Source organism: Tinamus guttatus, unplaced genomic scaffold (genome assembly GCF_059628265.1).
Source record: "Tinamus guttatus ecotype Peru unplaced genomic scaffold, ASM5962826v1 Tinamus_guttatus_pri_ptg000489l, whole genome shotgun sequence".
In the NCBI taxonomy this organism is placed as follows: Eukaryota; Metazoa; Chordata; class Aves; order Tinamiformes; family Tinamidae; genus Tinamus; species Tinamus guttatus.
Window position 1 is genome coordinate 1,076,051 of NW_028289023.1, and position 20,400 is coordinate 1,096,450.

At 47.8% G+C, this 20,400-nt stretch overlaps 2 protein-coding genes across 2 annotated transcripts in view; one reads left to right on the forward strand and one right to left on the reverse strand.

Moving 5' to 3' along the window:
* GSAP (gamma-secretase activating protein) overlaps positions 1-8,116 on the forward strand; it is a 40,290-nt gene extending 32,174 nt beyond the window's left edge. The window contains exons 25-31 of the mRNA XM_088533179.1: positions 1,892-1,962; positions 2,539-2,633; positions 3,844-3,963; positions 5,147-5,208; positions 6,795-6,899; positions 7,026-7,119; positions 7,993-8,116. Of these exons, the coding sequence (XP_088389305.1) occupies positions 1,892-1,962; positions 2,539-2,633; positions 3,844-3,963; positions 5,147-5,208; positions 6,795-6,899; positions 7,026-7,119; positions 7,993-8,093 (648 nt within the window). The 3' untranslated portion in view covers positions 8,094-8,116. The remainder of the gene's footprint in view (positions 1-1,891; positions 1,963-2,538; positions 2,634-3,843; positions 3,964-5,146; positions 5,209-6,794; positions 6,900-7,025; positions 7,120-7,992) is intronic.
* A 1,460-nt stretch (positions 8,117-9,576) lies between these two features.
* Positions 9,577-20,400, reverse strand: part of CCDC146 (coiled-coil domain containing 146) — a 61,123-nt gene continuing 50,299 nt past the window's right edge. Inside the window, exons 13-18 of the mRNA XM_088533250.1 lie at positions 18,482-18,706; positions 17,909-18,137; positions 12,238-12,366; positions 11,184-11,321; positions 10,174-10,422; positions 9,577-9,777 (exon numbers count right to left, since the gene is read on the reverse strand). Coding sequence (XP_088389376.1) covers positions 9,577-9,777; positions 10,174-10,422; positions 11,184-11,321; positions 12,238-12,366; positions 17,909-18,137; positions 18,482-18,706 — 1,171 coding nt within the window. The remainder of the gene's footprint in view (positions 9,778-10,173; positions 10,423-11,183; positions 11,322-12,237; positions 12,367-17,908; positions 18,138-18,481; positions 18,707-20,400) is intronic.

Genomic DNA, 20,400 nt, shown 5'->3' on the forward strand with positions numbered 1-20,400 from the left:
AGGCAAGAAGGTCCTGCTGAAGGTGTCAGCCAGGTCCTCCTGCACACAGCAGCTCCCTGTTGATCCTGTCTTCCCCACATAGTTCTGAGCTCCCCAAGAGAGATGGTTTTTGATGCCTTCCTAAAAAAAAAAGCAAATATTGTACCTCGTCATTGTGAAGAGAGGAATGGTTTTGTTGCAAAGGAATTTCTGTGGTTCCACCAGAGACCGTGGTGAGCTGTGAACAGGAGGCTGCCCGTGCTTCTCCTGGAAAACAGATGTTTCCTTTCCCTCGCGTCCTGTGTTTGCGTCTTTTCGTACTGAGAGTGCTGTGGGAAGTGGCTTCCTTGCTCCATGTGTTTTCTGCAGCGCCCATGATGGCGGATGTCCAGAGCGAGGAGTGTCACGGGTGAGGACAGCATGTCAGGAGCTTGTGTGGGTTCCACATTCAGGTGCTGGGTGTCACAGCGCTCTTGACTGACTCCTATGTTGCTGTCTCCCTGACCCTGCACAAGCTGTGAAGGGTTGGCTGTGTTCTTAAGCAAGCAGTATTGATTCTGAAATACCACCCTTGTGAAAGTAATTTTTGTTGTGTGAATAAGAAAAGGTGTTTCTGAAGTTTGTGAGAAGCCTCCGTTCACGTCAGCCCTGAGGCCCAGACACAGCGTTAGCTCCCCAGGCCGGAGCCTTCGGTGCCCTCCGTGCTGGCGGGAGGTGAAAGTCCTTCTAGCAGCAGGGGCGGCAGGGCTGACCCCTGTGTGAAAACTGGAACTTGCTCGTTTCCCAGAGAATGAGTGGAGAAAACCTGCCCGAGGGCTGAGAGCTTCAACGGCAGCCAGGAAGGGTAGGGCAGGGACACCCGAGGTGCCTGCGTGTGTTGGGTGCTGCTTCGCCCTGCCAAGCGAGGCTGCTGGAGCTGCGAGGCTGGAAGAGGCGAGTGCCGTGGGACGGAGCTTCCTGGCCGAGGCTGAGGGAGTGCAGGAGAGGCTGGGCCTGATGGAGGGAACAGGCCTCTGTGGGGGCTTCTCCCTTATCGCCTTGTTGCCCTCTTGCCCAGAGCTAGAGGACAGAGGGGCAGCGTCTGTGAGGAGAAAAGGGAAGGAGAAGCAGGATTCCTGGGATCTGGCTGTCCCCTGGGGGGAGAGAGCTTGTGACTTGTGCCCCCTCATTGCGGAGCGGTGCTGTGGCCGGGGCTGCGTTGGGCTTCCTCGTGGAGCGGAGTGCTGGGCCCTGCAGTCGGGATGCCCAGGAGGCCTCCCCGGGTGGCACCGAGCGCGAGAGCGGCTGTGCGGGCGGCTCTGGGCTGCTGCAGAGGCTGTGAAAGGCCCTGGGAGAGCGGGGCCCGGGCCGGGCCCAGCCGAGCTGCGGGGCCTGTGAACGGGACTCTGTGGCCAGGGGGTGCTGCTTTCACTTCCCTGTAGACAAGAAGGGAACTGAACCCAGGAGGAGAGGCCTCTCTCCCCCTTTTTGTACAAGTTCTGTGAGGCTGTAGGCTTTTTCCAACAAACCAAATGCTCCACTGTGTTTAGCATCCTCCAGTTTTCTCTGGGCATTAGGGACCTCTCCTTGACAAACGCTCAGCCGTGTGGAGACATCACTTTTATTCCACGGCAGACGCGTCGTGGAGGATTTAATACAGGAGTCTGAGATGAGCTGGTCCCCGAGAAGCACCACGTTTTGGGGTGCGGCGTGTGCTTACATGGACAGTGCTTGCATGAGCTGGAACACGTACTTCAGACTGACGCATTCTAAGCAATTTGCCGCTTTAAGCACTAGGAAGAGAAAGATGAGAAATTCTGAAGGCTTAGTGGAAGGAATCTCATGATAAATTTATAGGGAAACCGATGTGAGAGATAAAGGATAAGGGCCTGTTGCAGAAGGACACTTACACTTGTTCTGCTTTTTGTTTTAGCTGAATTTGATCCATCGAATGCTGAAAGAGGTTTGGAAGAGATACCAACTTCATGCCTGCATCTTCTGCTTGTGAGCAAGTAATTTGTTAAAGTTTTCAGCCTTTTAAAATATGGGCTTAATTTGGTGTTCAGCAGTACTTACTGCTTGAACAGTGTTTGCTCTGTACTGTGAATATCATTTTTAACAGGGAATAGGAGATGGTCTGTGAGCATTTACTCATTGTGATGGCCCTTCTGAGCTTAACGTACTCCGAGTGTGCACATATTTACATGTGTATGCATTTGTACGCTTGAGTTCAGAGCTGCTGAGCTCTCAGTGCCCTCAACCTAGGTAACAGGTGTCTAACATCTATGGAAAGCAAGTCACAGCAGCACTCAGCACATCCCAGCCTGTTAATGTAATTACCAGCTATCACTGAGACTTGTAAATATGTGGGAGCTGGGAAAGGAGCCACCACGAAGACTTTGTAAAGCCCCATTTGGAGAGCAGCGGTGCTGCTGGGCGGCAGAGCTGCTGCCTGGGGTGACAAACACCCCTGCCCAGCGTCTCGGGGGAGCTGCCCCCGGGGCAGGGGCGTCTCGGGGGAGCTGCCCCCGGGGCAGGGGATCTCGGGGGGCTGACATGTTGCCTCTCTGTCACACGCAGCGATCAGCGAGGAGGGGCCGCCGAGTTTGCCGTGTTCCACATCATGAGCCGCATCCTGGAAGCTGCCAATGGCCTGTGCCTGCCTTTACCTCCAGGTGAGCCCCAGGGGCAGGGGTGTTTGCCCTCCCCACATGTGGATTCAAACAGCTCTGAATTCCGCCCAGCAAGGCAGGAGCAGCAGCCCGTGGGTCAGGTCAGCCCGGGAATTGCTGGGATCTGCTCAACGCGGTTATGGAGGGGAAGGTCCTCCAGAGACAGTGCAGCAAAGCACAGGGCTGCAGAGGCAGCAAGTTGGGGGTTGGGTTCTGTGTTTCCACACTGCAGCGGAGGGCTTGGGCCCAGCCTTAGCTCAGAACTGAAGTGTAGACTTCTATTTCTTTTCTATTTCTTTTTCTTAAGCAACTGGACTTCAGAGTCAAGGGCTCCGAGGAATAATACTCTCCTGCTAGTATTTTCTTAATTTTGTCCTGAAAGGATTGTCCCCACCTTAGATAGAAGAGTTGATCAAGATGGCCTTTTTTTTTTCTTTTTTCTTTTTTTTTTTTTTGTAAAGGGAAAGACGACTTAACATTGGATATCTAGTTTTTCTGTGACTTAATTTGTCAAAGCAGATGGGGATTTACAGCCAATCTCTGTAGATTTGGACTAATTATTAATCCAGGTAATAGCTCAAGGTGTGACTTGCTTTGGGCCTGCCTGCAGAGAGGCTGGTCCCTGTGGCACCAAGGCCTGCCTGGAAATACAGGCGGGCAGAGACGCCCTGAGGCGCTTCGGAGCTTGGTCAAAAACATAAAACAGAGTCCACTCTGGTTCTGCCTTTGAATCCTTTTCTGATTTACCTTTTTTGATCTATCTTCAATCTCAGACTGTTTCGGGTCAGTCTGTGCTGCAGACTTTCATTTTGTGTGGACAAATGTTGCAGAGTGGTGGCTTCATTTGATGCCAGACCATCATCTGGCTGAGTTAAGTGGGAAACTGAAGTCTTGGTGCCTGTTGCCTGGCCAAGCCGTGTGGATGGCAGCCTCTTAGACAGCATGCTGAGACCTTTGTTGTTTTGGTAGAAAGAGAAATAAAACACAAATTAATGGCACAGTTTGGATACAAGCTGGAAGCTTGAAGGTGCTTGGCTGTGCAGTCTGCTTTTCAATCCCCTCGGCTTCCTCTTTCTGACACGGATGTAGCTGAGGGAAAGTAAGGGGTGTTGAAACAAGGCTCTGTAGCTTTGGATAAGCTGTTTTTCCTCACTTCCTGTGTGCTTAGGAAAGTATTAATGGTGCACTGACCAAGTGTGTCTCTTTCTCGTAGGTTTTCACACTCTGCACCTGGGGCTTGGTGTTCGATGCCTCCCTCTGCACACCCTCCTGCACTACATTGATAACGGAGTCTTGCAGCTGACTGAAACGTGTGTCAGGAAACTGCTGGAAGGTGCAGCGAGTTTTGTGTGTTCAGCTGCCAGGGCAGGGATGTCCACCCAGCATGTGGGCTCGGGCACAAGAGCCCAGGAGGCTCAGGTGCTCTCCCAGAGTGCTGCTCCATAAAGGGGGCAATTGGCAGTGTTGCCCAGCTGCAAGGAGCAAATGAGGGCAGAGACTCTGAGACACCCTCATTGCTTTCAGCTAGTCATTTGTTCTATTTGCCACTTCTTAGAAAAATGAATGCTGGTGGTCACTGCAAAACCTTGGGGGGAGGTGGAATAGTCATTACAAAAACACACATCTATGTAAGGAAATCAGTTTGCTATCCAGTGCTTTGGCTTCGATTTTGTTATATTTGGGCAAGATAAGCTTGGTGTTGGGATTTGCAAAGGGCTAGAAATTCTGTGTAGGAAAGAATAATTTGAAATAAGCAAACAAATCTCACCCAGTAGAATATGGAGGTCTGTCAAAGAACAAATGGCTTCTGAGCACACTTTAATGTTAGCAAAAGGGGGAGCCAAAATTGGTTCCAAAGGAGCGATCCAATGCTCCAGAGCTGGTCCTGTCTGTGTGTGGGTTTCCTCTGAGCAGGAAAGGAGCCAACAGCCCACGCAGAGTGGGGAGCAACAGGACCGAGGGCTTTGGAACAAACAAGAGAGTGCCAGAACTTGGCAGTGTCACACGCAGCTGTGATCACACCCAGCTCAATTGCCATTTTTCAAACTGGAGAGGAAGAGGAGGGAGCTGTAGCTTAAGTTTATCCAAACATGTTCCTGGTTACAGCAATGCTGCAGGGTGGCTTCGCTCTGGCAGCTCAGCATCTTGTTGCAGTTGCAACGTTTCCTTGTGATGTGCCGAGTCTGCAGGGTGCAGGAAATGGGGAGCAATGCACTGGATCAATCTGGGAGCATTTTTTTTGGTATGTGAAATATTGTAAATATGGGGAATTCTACCTAGTGAGAATGTTTCAGCTGCTCTGCAAATTGTTACCCAAAATGAAGTTATGTACAAATAAATATAAATATATAAACTATATAAATATAAAGAGCACTCCTATTATTAGGCCTTATTTTAAACTAAAGTTTTATTTCATTAGAGAGAAATCTTATTTGAAATGTCTTCAGTGAAAGTTGGAAGTTCTAGTTACGTGGTTACCATGAAAGGGTTTGTTTGGTTTGTTTTCTCTCTTGTAGATCTGGACAACACTGAGAAGAATGAAAGGCTTAAGTTGAGCATTATCACAAGGCTTCCTGAGGTAACTTTGGATGTCACTGCTTGGATTTTGGAATGGATGTGCAATTCCTCCTTGTGCACAGGATCAAGCTGGTGGAAGGCTTTGCTGGGATTCAGATGGGTGTAGCTGAAATTTTCTGCAGTTTCTCCGTATGCTGCTCGTACCCTGCAGGGTTCTCTGGCATCTCAAACTGTAGGTCGGTCCCTAGAGCTTTCCAGTCACTCCAGGTTTAAGAGGCCAAACCGACCCTGCTCTGCTGCTGCACCTGCGTAAAGCACTGAAGGTTCCATAGGGTTTAAAGGAAGTTGATGGGATCTTTTCTTTTTTGTTTGTATTCTCTCAGTGGGTAGAGGACACCGGGGTTCTCCTGGCAGCGCGCGCGGGAGGGCCCTGCTCGGCGCAGGCTGCCTGTTGCTTGCTCTGCGTGGCCTGTCACACGCGGCTCCGATGGCCCAAGCGCCGCTCCGCCTGCCTCCCAACAGAGCTGCTTTATTGGGAGCAGTTTGCCAAGGGCTCGGCAAGGAGGAGGCCACAAAACGCTCTCTGTTCCCTCTCGTTCAGTGCTGGGGTTGGGAGGTCAGTGTGGGGCTGCGTGAGGGGGCCCTGGGGCCGCTGCGCCCTGGCGTGAGGGGAGGAGCTCAGGGGACACAACTGCTGCCTCCACAGCGGCCTCAGGGCCTCGCTGGATCCGCGTGGGGATTTTGGGGAAAAAGAAACACAGAGGGTGGTTGGTTTGCCTAAAAGGGCGCTCTGGGGTGACTTGGACTATTTTAAGTTCAGGTTACGCTTGCTGGATGGCTTCAGCTGAATCAAACCCAAGCATTCAGCTACAGTGAAGCTGTTCAGCGGCCCCTAAATGGGCTCTTTCAGTAGCCTGTGTTTCCTTAGGCTGCAAGGGAGGGAGCAAACACTAGATGAGGAAGAGAGCAGGAGGGAATTTCACAGTGTGCTCATATTTGATTGCTTGTGGTTAGGATAGGAAGCTCGGAGGCAGAGTTTGAATCTCTGCTTTTTTTTTTCTTAAGAAAATGTGAATCAGTGTAACCAGCTCCCCGGCCAATGCCCTAAGCAATGGGCTGGGATTATGTTCCCATCACTGGGGTCCTGTTCCTGTGAGGAGGAGCAGGAGGAAGCCAAGCTGGAGTCTCGTGAAGGATAAACCGTCGTTTGAGCCTCAGTTCATACAGAGGGGAACAGAGCAAATGGGACAGACTCATCACTAGAAACTACAGGGTTACTTGGGAACTGAGTAGCATGGATTTTTTGCTTCCTGTATTCCAGTGGAGCCTATTCCAATCTCTTGGCTACTGTCTATTATGGCACTGCCCCATGGCTAGAAATTATGACCCTTTAGCTTTTATCAACAGTGTCTGAAAAGTCTGTTATGGCCCTTCCTTTTCTTCCCCCCCCCCCCCCTTTTTTTTTCCCGAAAAAATACAAGATGTTTTTGTGGTGGGAAGGGGTGGAAATTGACCAGTCAGATATTTTTGTGCTCATTGCTTTTGGGTGTGTTTCTTTTTTATTTACATTTTTCCTTTATTTATCCGTCTCCCACTGTCATCTGCCCTTGTTCTCAGGATTTTTTTTTATTTTTAAATACTTATTAGGCTCTTGGTCAAAAAGTCCACCAGCTTTGGAATCACCCAATAAATGCTAATTTCCTGGCACGGAAATACGTGAAACTCTTACTCGAGAAGCTGGGGAAGAGACAGGTGAGAGAATATTGTGTTTAGCTTTGACAGCACTGATGCTCCTAACCTTGCTGCAGACCATAATGCACCGAACGTTTCACTTGCTGCTGTGCAACCTGGCCTAACTCGACCTGTTCTCCTTTACAGCACCCCGGTCCTGTGCCCGAGAGACCCTCGGTCCCCGTAGAGTTTTTGCCACTTAATTACCTGACTAATACTCTGGCAGAGATAGAGAACCAAGGTAATGCTGATTCTGTCCTTTGGCAGACGGGTGGTTGCTGCGTTCTGACTGTCATGTTTGGTCATATCTTGAGTGTGTTGGTAACAGTGTGTTCCACAGCTCTGCTCATGTCCGGCTGTGCGGGTTCGGGTCTCTTTCTGATGCTGGGGATTGTGTGAGAACTTAACTCAGTGGACACCCCTTCTCCAGAATCCTCTGCGTTGAGTCCCCTTGCTAAAGTGGCATTTTCAGCACACACCTCGTTCCATTTTGCTGTTTGCTCATTCTGGCCCAGTTTATTTTAACATATTTTTCTGCTTAGTTGTGACAAGAGGGAAAAGAGCACCTGGTTTCCTTTAAAATAAGCCTGCCAGCCCATCTCTGGGGTAGAGGCCCTGTGTTTAGGAAAGCATCCCCAACCTGAGTGCATGTGAGCGAGTGAGGCTGCCTTCTCTGGGCTTCCTTTGGGCTGCTCTGCGTGTCGGTCCTTGTGGGAGATGCCCAGCTCCCCACGGAGTTGCAAGAGCTGCTACCTAGAGAGATGCTGCCTGTCCTGGCTGGCTGTGTCTGTGTAACCAAACAACATCACGTTGAGGGATGGGCTTGAGAGCTACAACAGCATTGTCCATGGGGCTGTCTGGAAAGTTTCCCCAGAGCTTTCCTCCAAACCACAGTGGCCCCAGGGAAAGACTTTGCAGCTAGAGATCACCTTTGAAAGCTTTAAGCCTCTGCTGAGCACCCAAAGGACTGATCGGAAGCTGTAGGTGCTTTGGATAAGTGCAGGCAGTTCCATGTAACGCCTTAGCCCTCGGCGTCCTGGGGGAAGGTGTTCAGCAGACTGCGAGGAGAGCTCCTGCTGTTGTAGGTGCTGACTTTCTCGTGCTGCTTCTCCAGGTCTGCAGCCGTGCGAGAAGCAAGATCGAGTGAATCTCCGATTTGTGGAGGAGACGGCGCTGAGACACACCGTGATGCTCCTGGGCCTCAAGTATTCCTAAATCAGATAGTTTCCCTCTGCAGCTTGTATAGAAGCACTGTTTCCCAACCACAAAACGTTTTTTTAACTTAAATGTAATGTTGTTTTCAAAATAACCTTCACATTGGAGTAGCCATTCTGAGTAGAAAGCTACTCAGTATAGCACTTAGTGCAGTGCATTCAGAAATGACTGAAGTTGCTGACTTGTAGATAAATCCAAGAGAAATGCATCTGATGTGCAGCCGGGATTCCTATGGAATCCTGCCATCCGTGGCTCTGCTTATCCTGTGAAGTGGTCGCAGGGAGCCATGGGAGGTATTAAAACAGGCTGTGAAAATTGCTATTAGACTTGTTAACTGACTCCACAAGCAGGCCAATCCTGAGAAAGGTGGTCAGGTTGTCTTGTGAAGTAACAGGGACTGGCAGCTGTTTGCCTGGTTGGATTAATGAGAGGTGTTCTTGGTACGACTGTGTGAAATAAGTAACGGGAGGAGTCTGTTTTTGTGGGCAGTGGATCACTAATGATGTTTCATTCCTTGTGGAGATAATGGTTACTACAGGGCCTCTGCCTTTGGGATTGTGCTCTAGTGTATTTGTTTTATAAGCAGCACAAAATATCGTCTTCTGTAAGTGCCTGTCACAGTTTTTTGTTTGTTTGTTTTGTTTTAGATATGTATAAAATTGTAAGCAATGGAGTTTTATTTATTTCTTTCCTTACAAGTTTTAGTGTTACAGGTCAAATCTCTCTTTCAAAAAGCAATCGGTGCAGGTGTTTGTTTTGTTTTGTTCCCCCCTCCCCCCCCCATTTTCCACTTGTATTTATACAGGATTGAACCATTTTTTTCACTCTCTCAAGTTGTGGCTTCAGGTCCAACGTGTGTCACCCTCTCCGGGTAGTTCCCGCTCTGATGCCTCCTGTTGCCAGTGAGGTAGAAGGATCCAGGTCTCGGGAACTCCGTGTCCAGCGCACATTGTTTTGCCTTTCCCAGCAAGTGCACGATCATTCCCCTGTCACTGGCATCAGAGGAGCAAGAGTTTTAGCTCTCGTACCAACTACCCAGAGAGGAGGGAAATTCTCACATTATAGTGAGAACTGGTTGGGCCAGCTTGGACTTCAGTGCCCGTGTACAGGAGGCCCTGCTGGTCCAGCTGTACAAGGGGCTGGGGCTGTGGTCAGCTGTATTGAATTGCTACAAGAGAAGAGTTACTACAAGAGAAGGTTTTTCGGCTTTTTTTCCTTTTAATGGAAAATATTGTAAAATATAGTCAGATACAATAAACTTCGCTTGGAAAAGAAGTCTAGTATGATAATTGCTCATTTTTGTTAACATTTTAAATACTGCACTGGAACTTGTATCACTGATCGTGCGGGCATGAGCAGCTGCCTGTTGCCAGGATGGGATTTGGCAAGACCCTGATGGACCTTCCTTGCTCCGGAGCAGTTTAAAAGCTCCTGGCTTGAGGTTGGCGGTTGTGACAGCCTCCCTGGGGTTCCGTGGAGCTCTTCAGATCTCGATGGGCTTCACCACGGGTTTCCTGATGTGCCGCATGTTGGAGCCGGGCTCGCTGGGCTTGAAGGGGGCCAGGGCGCCGTAGGGCCGCGGCAGCGGGAGGCCGCTCTCGCCGCTGGGCACGTAGGCGTTGGGGCGCTGCTCGGCGGCCGTGCGCACGCAGCCCGGCCCCGCGGCCGCCTCCTCGGCCGCCCGCTGCAAGGGAAAGCGACTCCGTCACGCGGGGCCGGGCCCGAGCGCGGGGTGGGAACGGAGGGAGGCGCTGCCAGCGGAGCCGGAGCGGGGCAGGAAACTCCGTGCGCTTGTTCACCGCAAGGTAAGCGCTACTTCTGGGCCGTGTTTGTCCTCTTAAATAATCGCACCGAATCCCAGAATGGTTGAGGTTGGAAGGGACCTCTAGAGATCACCTAGCCCAACCCCCTGCTCCCTAACCCCACAAATGCGTGAGATACTATATATATTTTTTTGGTAATGCCTCTGCCTGCTCTGTCACCTCCACTAAGGGCCGGTGGCTCCCAGCAGTGGGACGAGACAGAGCAGGGCACAAGCAGAACTGCAGCGCGAAGCGAAGGCCGTGCGGCAGGAACCTACTTGAGCTCTGGCTTCGGCTGCTGCTTTCTGCATCCTCTCGTCGCGCAAAACCTTCAGCCATTCCCTTTCGGTGTCCTGGGGAAGGGGGAGGCCTTGATCCATCCTTGAGGAAATGGTCAGCAGAAACTGCTCCCTGTCCCTCACTTCCTGCTGGAGTTTAATGGCCAGCGCTTGCTTCATGGACAGCTCTGCCACCAGAGCCATCATCTTGCGGGTTTTATCCTTGATCTTCTTCTGCAGTTCACTTGTCTGAAATCAACAACAGCTGCATTTTAATCAGGTCTTTGCTTCTTTAGACACTTACTGGACAGAGCAGGTAGATAAGTATTAGGTACATCAAAGCACAACAGCTTTGCTGCAAAGAGAGGGGTTGAGTGAAGCCTTTCCATGTGCCAAACCAAAGAAAGAAAGAAAATCACCCTGGCCTTGTTCTATGCCAGCTGCATCGTGCTGCTGCTTGGGTTTCTTTGTGCATCTCCCTTTCACTGAGCTCTCTAGCATTCAAAGCTTCTCTATTAAGGAATACGCTGCTGTCAGAAGGAAATAATTATAATAGCACAGAAGTAACTATTGAAAATTACAGCTTTCTTCTGTAGCTCTGCTTGCTTAAATAATAAGCTTTGAGCCACGTAACAAATTCAGCTTCTATCCTGCTGCAGGACTTTCCCTTATTTTATTTTAGTCATTAATGAGCTGGTTGTGGAAAGATGCACAAGAAGTAAACATGCACAAGGAGGATTCTCCCAGGTTAGTAACTGCTCAGCATGAGAAATAGCTACTCGGGTGCTTGGTGGAGGATGGTGTTTCTGCCGCAGCTGGCTTTCAGAAAGGGAGGCTGCGGATTGCCCTGCTGCCCTGGCTGTGTCTGCACGGCAGCCCTTACCAAGTCTGTGCCGGTTCCGCAGGCTGACATGTACCTTGCAGGTCTGGCCATCGACAGCCCCGGGCCCTAGTGTGTGTTTTGGAGGATGGAGATTCTGGGCCAGCAGCGCGCGCGGGTCCCCGCTCACCCTCTTGGCCAGGAGCAGCGTGTCCCGCTCGCCGTCCCGCGCGCGGCCCCGCGCCCGCTCCGTGAGCCGGCAGACCTGCTCGTGCACGAAATCCGTCTCCAGCAGCTTCTCCTCCTTGCGCAGCAGCTCCAGCTCCAGCTGCGGCAGAGGGGACAGGCGCGGTGCGGGTGAGTGCAGCAGGGGTTTCAGGGATCGCTTCCCAAATAATGCCCGCGAGAAGCCGTGCAGAAAGGTCCGTATCAATCCCAAATATCAGACCCAAGGTAGCTCAGGCCGTTACCATCAGCACCCTCAGCTGCCCCTGCTCTGCGGCGGCCCCATCCCCGTGCCCCAAAGCGCAGCCTTGTGGGAAATGCTGGGGACATGTTTGTGTCCCTGGAAAGGGGGTGGACACCTGCATCTGAGACAATATGGTTAAAACAAAGAAAATGGTTCCCTTTCCCAGTCTTTTACCTTCCCCCACTGCAGGCAGTAAAGGAGACACCTTGTAAGTGGGTTTTACACTGGATTTGATGCTGCACTCTAATTCTGAAGCCTGTGGTGGGAATCCCAGGCAAGTGTGGGGTGCTCTGGGTGGCCTGGGGCCTGTTAACAGAAAAAGCTCCCACGTGGAAGCGGAAATGAAGTGGAAGCCAAATCATGGAAGGATGTTTGCTTCATCCCACGTCACCTCCGTAGGCTCCTGAGGAGGCCAGGGGGGCAGTGTCAGTTTGCCTTAAGTCTGTTGTGACAGAGCAGCCAGTAAATGCTGCTTGCTGAAGGGAGAGCACCTCGTTCACCTGCACTTTGCCATTCTGGATGCACTGCCCTGGGGCCGGCCTCGCCGCGCAGCGCCCCTGCTCGCTCCCTTCCGCAGCCCTGGCCGGAGGACATCTGTGTCCCATGCCCAGTTTTCCTGGAAAGCAGAGACTGGGCTGGAATTCCCATTAGCCACTCGTAAGTATTCTAGTTTGCCTTACAGAAAGTTCACTTAAGAAAAATCCCTATATATCATTTGCTTTGTCTTAGAGAAGCCAGTGGCGGCATGGGAGGCTGGTGCAAGAGATTACGTTACCTTTTTGATCTTTTCTAGCAGCTCGGGTGGAGATGGGTCCTTCCCTCCCAGGATTCGCCTTCTAGTCTCGTTCTCAGGGTCAGCAAAGATTTCCTCGAGATGTTTAATCCTGTCCTTGCACTGGGAATACTGCAGAACAAAAACCCACAAGAGTTACAAGCAAAAAGTCCCGTTATTACTGTGTGAGAAGAGAGAGAGAGTCTCAGTGGGTCGGATTTACTCCCGGAGAATCATCACCAAAGCCCAGGAGATGCCCCTTGCAGCCACGTCTGAAGCCCAGGTCCTGCCTTGCTTCCAAGGACTGGCAAGGATTTCCAAGGACAGCGCGAGCAGGTCCTCACCTAGCTCATTGCTGTGGCCAACGCACAGGGTCCCATGTGATTTTGGGGTTGGGGTTACACAGCGACTAAAAACTTTTTTTTTTTTAAGGAGGTGACACTGGCAGTTTCAGCATGAGGGAAAATCCTTCTCTCTGCCAGATATTGCGATGCCACCTTCTTCAGGCTGCTGGGCTTTTTTACACTCAGGAACAGCCCACATTTGGGCGCCAGGGCAGGGGAATCCTCCCTTACTCTGTGCACCCGAATCTTCTGTTTGCCCCGCGGGCTGCCAGGGGCCCGGGGGACAGGAAGGACCCTGTGCCTGGCAGGTGAGTGGAGCGCGCGCGCGCGCTCCGCGGTGCTGCTGCTGGGCACGGGAGTCTCCTACCGCTGTGTGTGTGCTCAGTTCCCAGACAAACGTCCGGGTGTCACTCGGCTGCGGCACTCGGAGCAACGCGGTGCCAGGGTCATCCACGGGGGCAGCTGCTCTCCGACCCTCCAGACAGCAGACTGTCATGCTAATAAGGGTTTTCCGGGGCATTCTCCATGCAAACCCATTTCTCATAAACATTTACTGAAGGGGTGACTGCTCGGGACCTTCCACCAAGTTTTGATGTTTGAACTTGCAGCACTGGCAGTTTTTTTCTGCTTTGATATACATATCAAACATATGTATATACACATATCAAATAAACATAGCTGGCCATCTGTCAGAGCACTGTCTTAACCCATTAGTACAAACATAAACAGGACTCTGATAACTTGATATAAACGCTACCCTTTTCAGGTGCTAGTGTTAAGGAACAAGTGGTCCCTGGCACCTAAAGCTGTAAAGGGCCACCCGGACCCAGTAAATATTTAGGTGTTGCCTCAGTGACAGGGTTACTGAAAGTTGATGCTTCGTATTTGAAATGGAAGAGGGAAACCTGGCAGATGGTCTCGGGCGATAACGGAGCGTTACCACAACTTCTGTTTTGGAAATGGCAAAGCAGCAGCATCCAGACCCTTCCTTTTGCAGCTTTTCTAAGAACAAGGCAAAGTAACAAACCAACCAACCCCCCCTTAAATGACTGTAATGAATAATTTCCTCAGCAAATCTTGATTTGATTTAAATATATGTCATTCAGTATATGAATAACATACAGAACCAGCTTCAAATTCTTAGAGATTCTAAGTCTGAAAAGCCAAAAATGCTGCCTTATTGAAGAGCATTTTAAACAGAAGATAGGAAAAGCATTTACAAGAGAGGCCATTTTTTAGGTTTGCTTTAGCCAGTCTTGAATGACGAGATGAGAGGGAATGCAAGCTTAGATACTGAAAAGACTTGTCAGAAAAGATGGAGTTTGGGAGCTCTTTTTGGAAATTTCAGATAAAGCAGGTGATGTACCTAGAGCACTAGAAAAGGGCAAATATTTTTGCTATATTTACAAATAGAGAAATAAATAAAAAAACAGATAACATCTTCATTTTATTATTATTTTTTGAGACAGGTAACTTATCTTCATTTTATGAAGAATAAATCTGGAACAAAAAATCAAGTATTGTTTGTAAGTAGTTAGAAAATAAAAGGGTATGAATAATGACTCACGTGGATCTCTTGAGCCATACCAAAACCATCTGATTTCTTACCAGGATAATTTAATGGACATGGGATTGTGGCAAGTTTTAGACACTGCACTTTAAGAAAAACACAGATTATCAAGAAAGGTCTCATCTGCTGCTTCTTCCTGACCACCCTGTCCATAGCAGGCACATATTACCACGTCCCCCAGGTTGGTCTGTCCACGAAGGCTGATCCCTAAACTCTCAGCAGGTCCTTTGCCCACCTCTGGGGTCATTTCTCAGAAAAGGTATAGGAGGCTTCCCATAATGGCATCCTATAGGCACTTCCTTACTCATGTGTATATGCTCGGGGCGACCCCACTTCAGCCCTGTTTTAGGAGGTCCCTTCTGCTCACATTGCTCCAGACCATTGGCTTTCCAGGCCATCCACCATGTCGTCATTTGTTGGTCATTCTCTCCCTCCTCACCATTCCTCACTTAAAACTCTCCTTACCAGGTTGGCCAGACTGCTGGCCGAGATACTTTCAGCCCCTTGGCTGTGTGGAAGCCCTCTCCTCCGAGCTATCATCGCTCCTCAGAGAAGGTCCCGTGGTCATGGAAAACCAAACTCTGTTGCCAACGGCAGCTGCACACCCAGTCGTTGGCCTGCAACAACTCCTAGGCCTATCCAGTCTCTCACGGGATCTAGAGGAGCCCGCCCGGCCCTCGTGCCCTCAGCACAGCTGTGAGTGTTCGGGTGCAGCAGGAGGTTCATTCTGGTGCTGGAGGTCACCAGCTCCCAGCCTTGGCCACTGGGAGAGACTCCACTTCCCAACCCCATAGGCAGCGCTGGGCAGAGCGCCCAGGCTCCCGGGCAGCATGCGAGCAGGAGAACTACCTTGGCATAGGAGCAGGTTGCCAAGATTAAACCTTTAGCCCTGTTTTTCTATGACTGCAGATTTTGTAGACTGCAGATTTTCATGAGGTCAAGGTTTAGATAAATTTTGAGGCCAAATGTCTCTGCACAACTGCCAGTTCCTGTATGCTCGCTTAGCCCTGAGGCATGAAACTGCTTCGAGAGTGTCTTGACAGCTCAGCAGGTCTGTATGTTGGCCTAATTAACAATTAATGCTAAATATTTCTCATTGATGCATGAAGGCAGATTAATCTTCATGGGTCATTTCAGTCAGCAGGAACAGCCCCTTGATGTTCAATCACATTTCAAAGATACATAATTTTATACCCTGGGAAAGCCAGCCTCTCACTAGACTTTTTGTGTGTGTCGGATAAAGGAAGCATTTCTAAGCATTTCTGTCTGTGATGGTTTACACTGATAGTCACAAAAATGCCTATTTCTCATTATTATCATTTGATTAGAATAGATCAAGTGTTATTAAGAAAATATTTTGTTAAATAATATCTATTCATCAAAGTTCCACTGTTTTGTGGAAATATGTAGGCTTTGATGAAGCATGTAAGAGTGCAATAGGCATCACTGTGATGATTAAGCAGCTCATGTGGAATATAGGGGACCCAGAAGAAATTCTTGTCCTTCCTAAACTGGCCACAGACTTAATCTGTGCATTTCCACTTCCCAGTGAGCACCATATTCACCTACATATTGTGTCTAATTCTTTAGCCCATTGAATCCATCCATCCATTCATCTCTTAACAGAAATAAATAAGGAAAAATCCTGTTTCAGATCATTTATTGGCAATTAAAGCCTACAGGGACAACATGGGAGACTTAGATTCAGAGAGTGTTGCTAAAAAAATCAAAACATCTCAGTCAAATGCCAGCCAAATACTGAAAACTTTTCCTATCTTGTGACACTGAATCTTGCTTTCCTTACATCTCTTTCTGTATATATTTGAAGTGTTGTTGATAACTGGTATCTAGTTCCTTTAGTACTAAAGAGTTTATTTCCCTGTGGAGTGAGCAAAAGAAGAACATTCTGGGGGAAAAGTATTGGAAATGTAGCCTAGCAGGAAAATAGCGGAGAGGAGAATAAGAACACAAAGTTTGAAAATACCCAGGTGTAAAGAGGCAGGAAGGGCAGGCAAAGAGGAAGAAGATGATCGAAGAGGGGCAAGATTCAGCCTCCCTAATTCAGATTCTAAACTGTATTGCAAACAAATCTAAATAAAAAAGACAGACAAATGACAGCAGAAAGGGAAGTCCTTTCCTGTAGGTTCTCAGCTGGACATCAGGAGTTGGGTTCATAAGCAAGGCAAGTGATTTACGTCAGTGTTCACCACATGGAGGAAAGGACTTGGGCAAATGGTCATTATTATAAGAAGCTTTGTACATCCCAGCTGAGCAAAGTTGAGTTTGATATGGATATGGGGACAACTCTGCAATCAGGGCAGGAATTAGGAGTTTGAACTTGGCAACTAGCACCAGAATTCAGATTCAGAGATTCAGGCTTATGGCTTGTGTGTAAATCCTGGAGATGAAGACAAATGTATTGAAACTCTATCTCCTTAAATAAAATGGTTATTGCCCCCGTGAGGAGGGGTGTTAATGCTAGACCAGCTGAGCCATGGACTAGCGCTGAGTTTGAGCCACCTAGCATTCAGGAAGAAGAGTGTCAAGTTATATTTAAAATGCTGATAACTGGTTATTTGTCATTGGCCATTGAAAAAAAATCTTGAAAACTTGAGAACATTTCTTGAGAAAACTCTGCCTTTAGTATCACAATAGTCTGCATTTTCCTACTTTTTAATTTTAGACTGATTTACCAAAAGATTACAAGAACCTGTCACAGTAGCCTCCCTTTATGTGACTTCATGCTTCGCATGAACCATCAACACCAAGGAGAAGGTTCCAGGAAGGTTGCAAAATCTGCCTGAGAACCAAAGTTTCACAACTGCCTATCTCGGTTCAAAAAATCATCTGTGTTTTGTCACTGCATTAGTCTCATACTAAATCTTATCCAAAAAAACAACTCTTGTTCTTTTTGTCTATTATTAAATTTTCACACTGTGTCTCTTCATCATTCGAATCTGTAATCCCTCTATGAACTTTTGGGGGATACAACTTGCATAAAATAAATATTAATATGGAAAAAAAAATTTAAGCAGAGTATGATTTCTTTAAAAGGCCAGATGCACAGAGCAGGGCAAGCACCATCTTCCAGTGAGTCACAGCTCCCATCTATGCCCTTACCAATGGCCAGGGTACCCCATAAATTAGGATTTTGTGCAGACACCACTGGAGTATGTATGGAAAAAATTACCATCTGGAGATAAGGTCAAAAGTAAATGAGCCATTTCAGGAAGCAAGGAAAGAATGTCCAAAACAGTGATGACCGCTGCAGTCTGCTAATTGCTTAATGTCATGTTGTAACTAGAACTAAAACTTTCACTGTTTTTGTGTGGAAGAAAATGTATGTGGATTATATCATTGTAGGCAGCAGAGTTTCCAGAGTAGGTTCAGGGTCAAGTGTGAATTGAGTTATTATTTTAGAAATTTGAAGAGCTGAGTGTCCTCCTCCCCCTCTCCACCTACCCCCAGTTGTAACAAATTTCATCTCGGTTCCCATTTTTCCCCCATGACTCCCATTCTCCGTTTCAGTCACGCTGGCATTTCAAGCCACGGGGGTTCCCTCATTCTGCATACCAGGGAAGGGGTTGGTATGTGCATAGCAAAGCGTATGAGGCAGCCCAACAACTCAGAGATTTCAGTTTGCAAACACGCTGCAGTGCTTTGCTGACTGGGGCATTAGCAGATTTTCTGTGTCAATAACAATGTTGTACAAGCAGTATTTTTTTTTTCTACAAACCAATAGGGCTCTTTTTCCACCCACCTGTATCTGGAGTACCACCAAATCTGCATCGAGGGCACTCTTCATTGGTAGCATTTTGAAACACAATTCAATTTGTCTCTTCTTCTCAGCTACTTTCATCTTCAGAAATCTGATTTTTTCATCCATGGCGTGCATCTCAATTTCACCATTTCTACACATCACCTCCTGCAAATTTATTTTATCATATAAAATGCAGACTTCTTCTTCTCTAGTTCTGAGCAAAACACCGCTGCAATAAGCCCAAAATGGAAAGGAAAAAAATTTAAATCATTTGAGTAATATTCTGTATATCACACTTAAGAACATAACTTGAAAGGTAGCAATAACCTAGTAAAATGCACAAAGATTTCACAAACGCTACTTTAATACCATGTAAACAGGTCAAATCATTAATGGGTAACAACATACTCATATTCTGAAAATTTGAGAGCACACAATTGCAAAGCTACTTCAGTTTCTCATGTTATTTTTAAAGCTCTTCTGGCATTTCGTAGCATTCATTTAAAGAAACGCCCAGTTTTACATCTTCAGCATTTCAGTATTAAACATATTACATCAATTTTACATTTATACCTCTCATTTTGTTGCTGGATAGCCCTTTCATATTTTTTACGTAGTGCTACAATTTCTTCTTCTATGGCGCTGATCATATTTGTGAGTCTGTCCAGATCCAGCAACTGTTGCTCTTTCTTTTCTTTCATCTCATGCACAACTTGTACAATTTTGCAGTAATCATGTTTGAGGCTGTCTTTAATTGCTACATTATTTGCATTCTTCAGGCGGCGTCTCTGCAGCGTTCTTTAACACAAAGGAAAAAGTAGGAGAGTTTTTAGTCCATTCAATTTAATAAATATTCCAGAGCTTAAACTAATTCTTCAAATATACAAAGGCTCCTCTATGTCACTCTAGTGCTTCATAGAAGTCTTAAAAGAGGTAGAAATGCTCTCTGGGAACAGCTTGTCTGTACAAGCTCTTTCTGACTTGAATAGAACTGGATTTGGGCCCCAGGGAAATGCTATAAACAGACACTGCACTGCAGCTATTTCCTCCTTAACAGGGTATCCCAAAGGGCTACCAGAAGAAAAGTTCAAGAGCAGCAGTATCAACCGCTGAGCAAATTCTTAATGTGCAAAAATCCTGCCCTTTATTTAGGCGGTACTATTTAAATAATAGCATGGTTATAATTCAAGGGGCTCCATGTTTGTAATTTATAAGCACCAAACATCAGCACACACTCATGAGAAGGGAAATCATCAATCTTCCTGCTTAGCTGGGGAGAAAAAAAAAAAAAACACAGCAAAAAGATGAGTGGAAAAATCACAAGGCAGATCCACGAAAGCATCCATACTAGCTTCTAAATGATGGTCCATTGCTTAAAAAAATGTTACTTAATAATTAGCCAAAATTATTATTATTTTGTTGCCATGTGTATGCTAACAACATGGAATTTAGGATTACTTCACTGAATCTGCAGTGAGTGCCACTTCTTGAGCAAGACCTACTTTGTTGCAAGGGGACAATAGTCATCTCAAAGCCCAAAGGAGAGAGCAGGAGAGGAAGCAGGAGCGCAGAGCGGCGGGTCGACATCCCAGCTGCTCTCCCTGCTCCGTCCCTGCCTCGTCGGGTTGTTCTGCCCAAAGCAGCGAGCTGCTTGCCGCTTCTCTGCCCCGTGCGCATGGGAATAGGAGCCCTTTCCTTCTCCTGCTCCGTTTCCTTCAGTATTGAACTGAATGAACCCTTTGTAAAGCAAATTGACGTGAAAGACCGACACCACTACAGAAATGCAAAATGCTATGAAATATGTTATGAAAAACGTGTATCTTGTTTGGGCTGATACTCCGTTTGCCCCCCAAACTGTGCAGGTTGCAGTTAAGTCGTTGATATTAAACTGGAGTTACACCTATTTTCCACAGGCAGGGGAATTACTGATCATCCAGTTTTTAGCTAGTTTTAAATCCAGATCTGCAGAGATGAAAATTTCTGTCAGATCTGTGCTGGAATAGGCTCATCTGCAGCTGGCTATCTCTGCTATCTAGACAATACATATTTGCCTTTTTAATCTTTTCTTCTTCTACTTTCAGCAGTAGCTGAACGGGAAGGCCTCAGCACTTCCAGGGCAGACCATTGCCTTGTGCACCTCATCGGGCTCGCGTAACTCAGTGAAGCTCTGCTCCTCCTCTGGCCAGCTCCAGCTTTGGTGCCCGGCCACGCAGCGTTCCACAGTGCACCTTGGGTGCATGTAGCCCAAGTGCTTTCTTGAGTGTGGCTGCACAATTTTTTGGCACCAGAAAACCAAGCTTTGGGTAAACTCATTTATTTGTTAACTCAATTTTCAATACATTATTTTGTATACACAATTAAGCACAGACTTACCAGTTTAGCTAGCTTATTTTCTGAACTACTGGGACACCTCTGAGCAACTGCCATTCTATCCTGTCTAGCTGCACCAAGCAGAAGCTCAGCACCAGGATGCCTCCAAAAGGACATCTGCA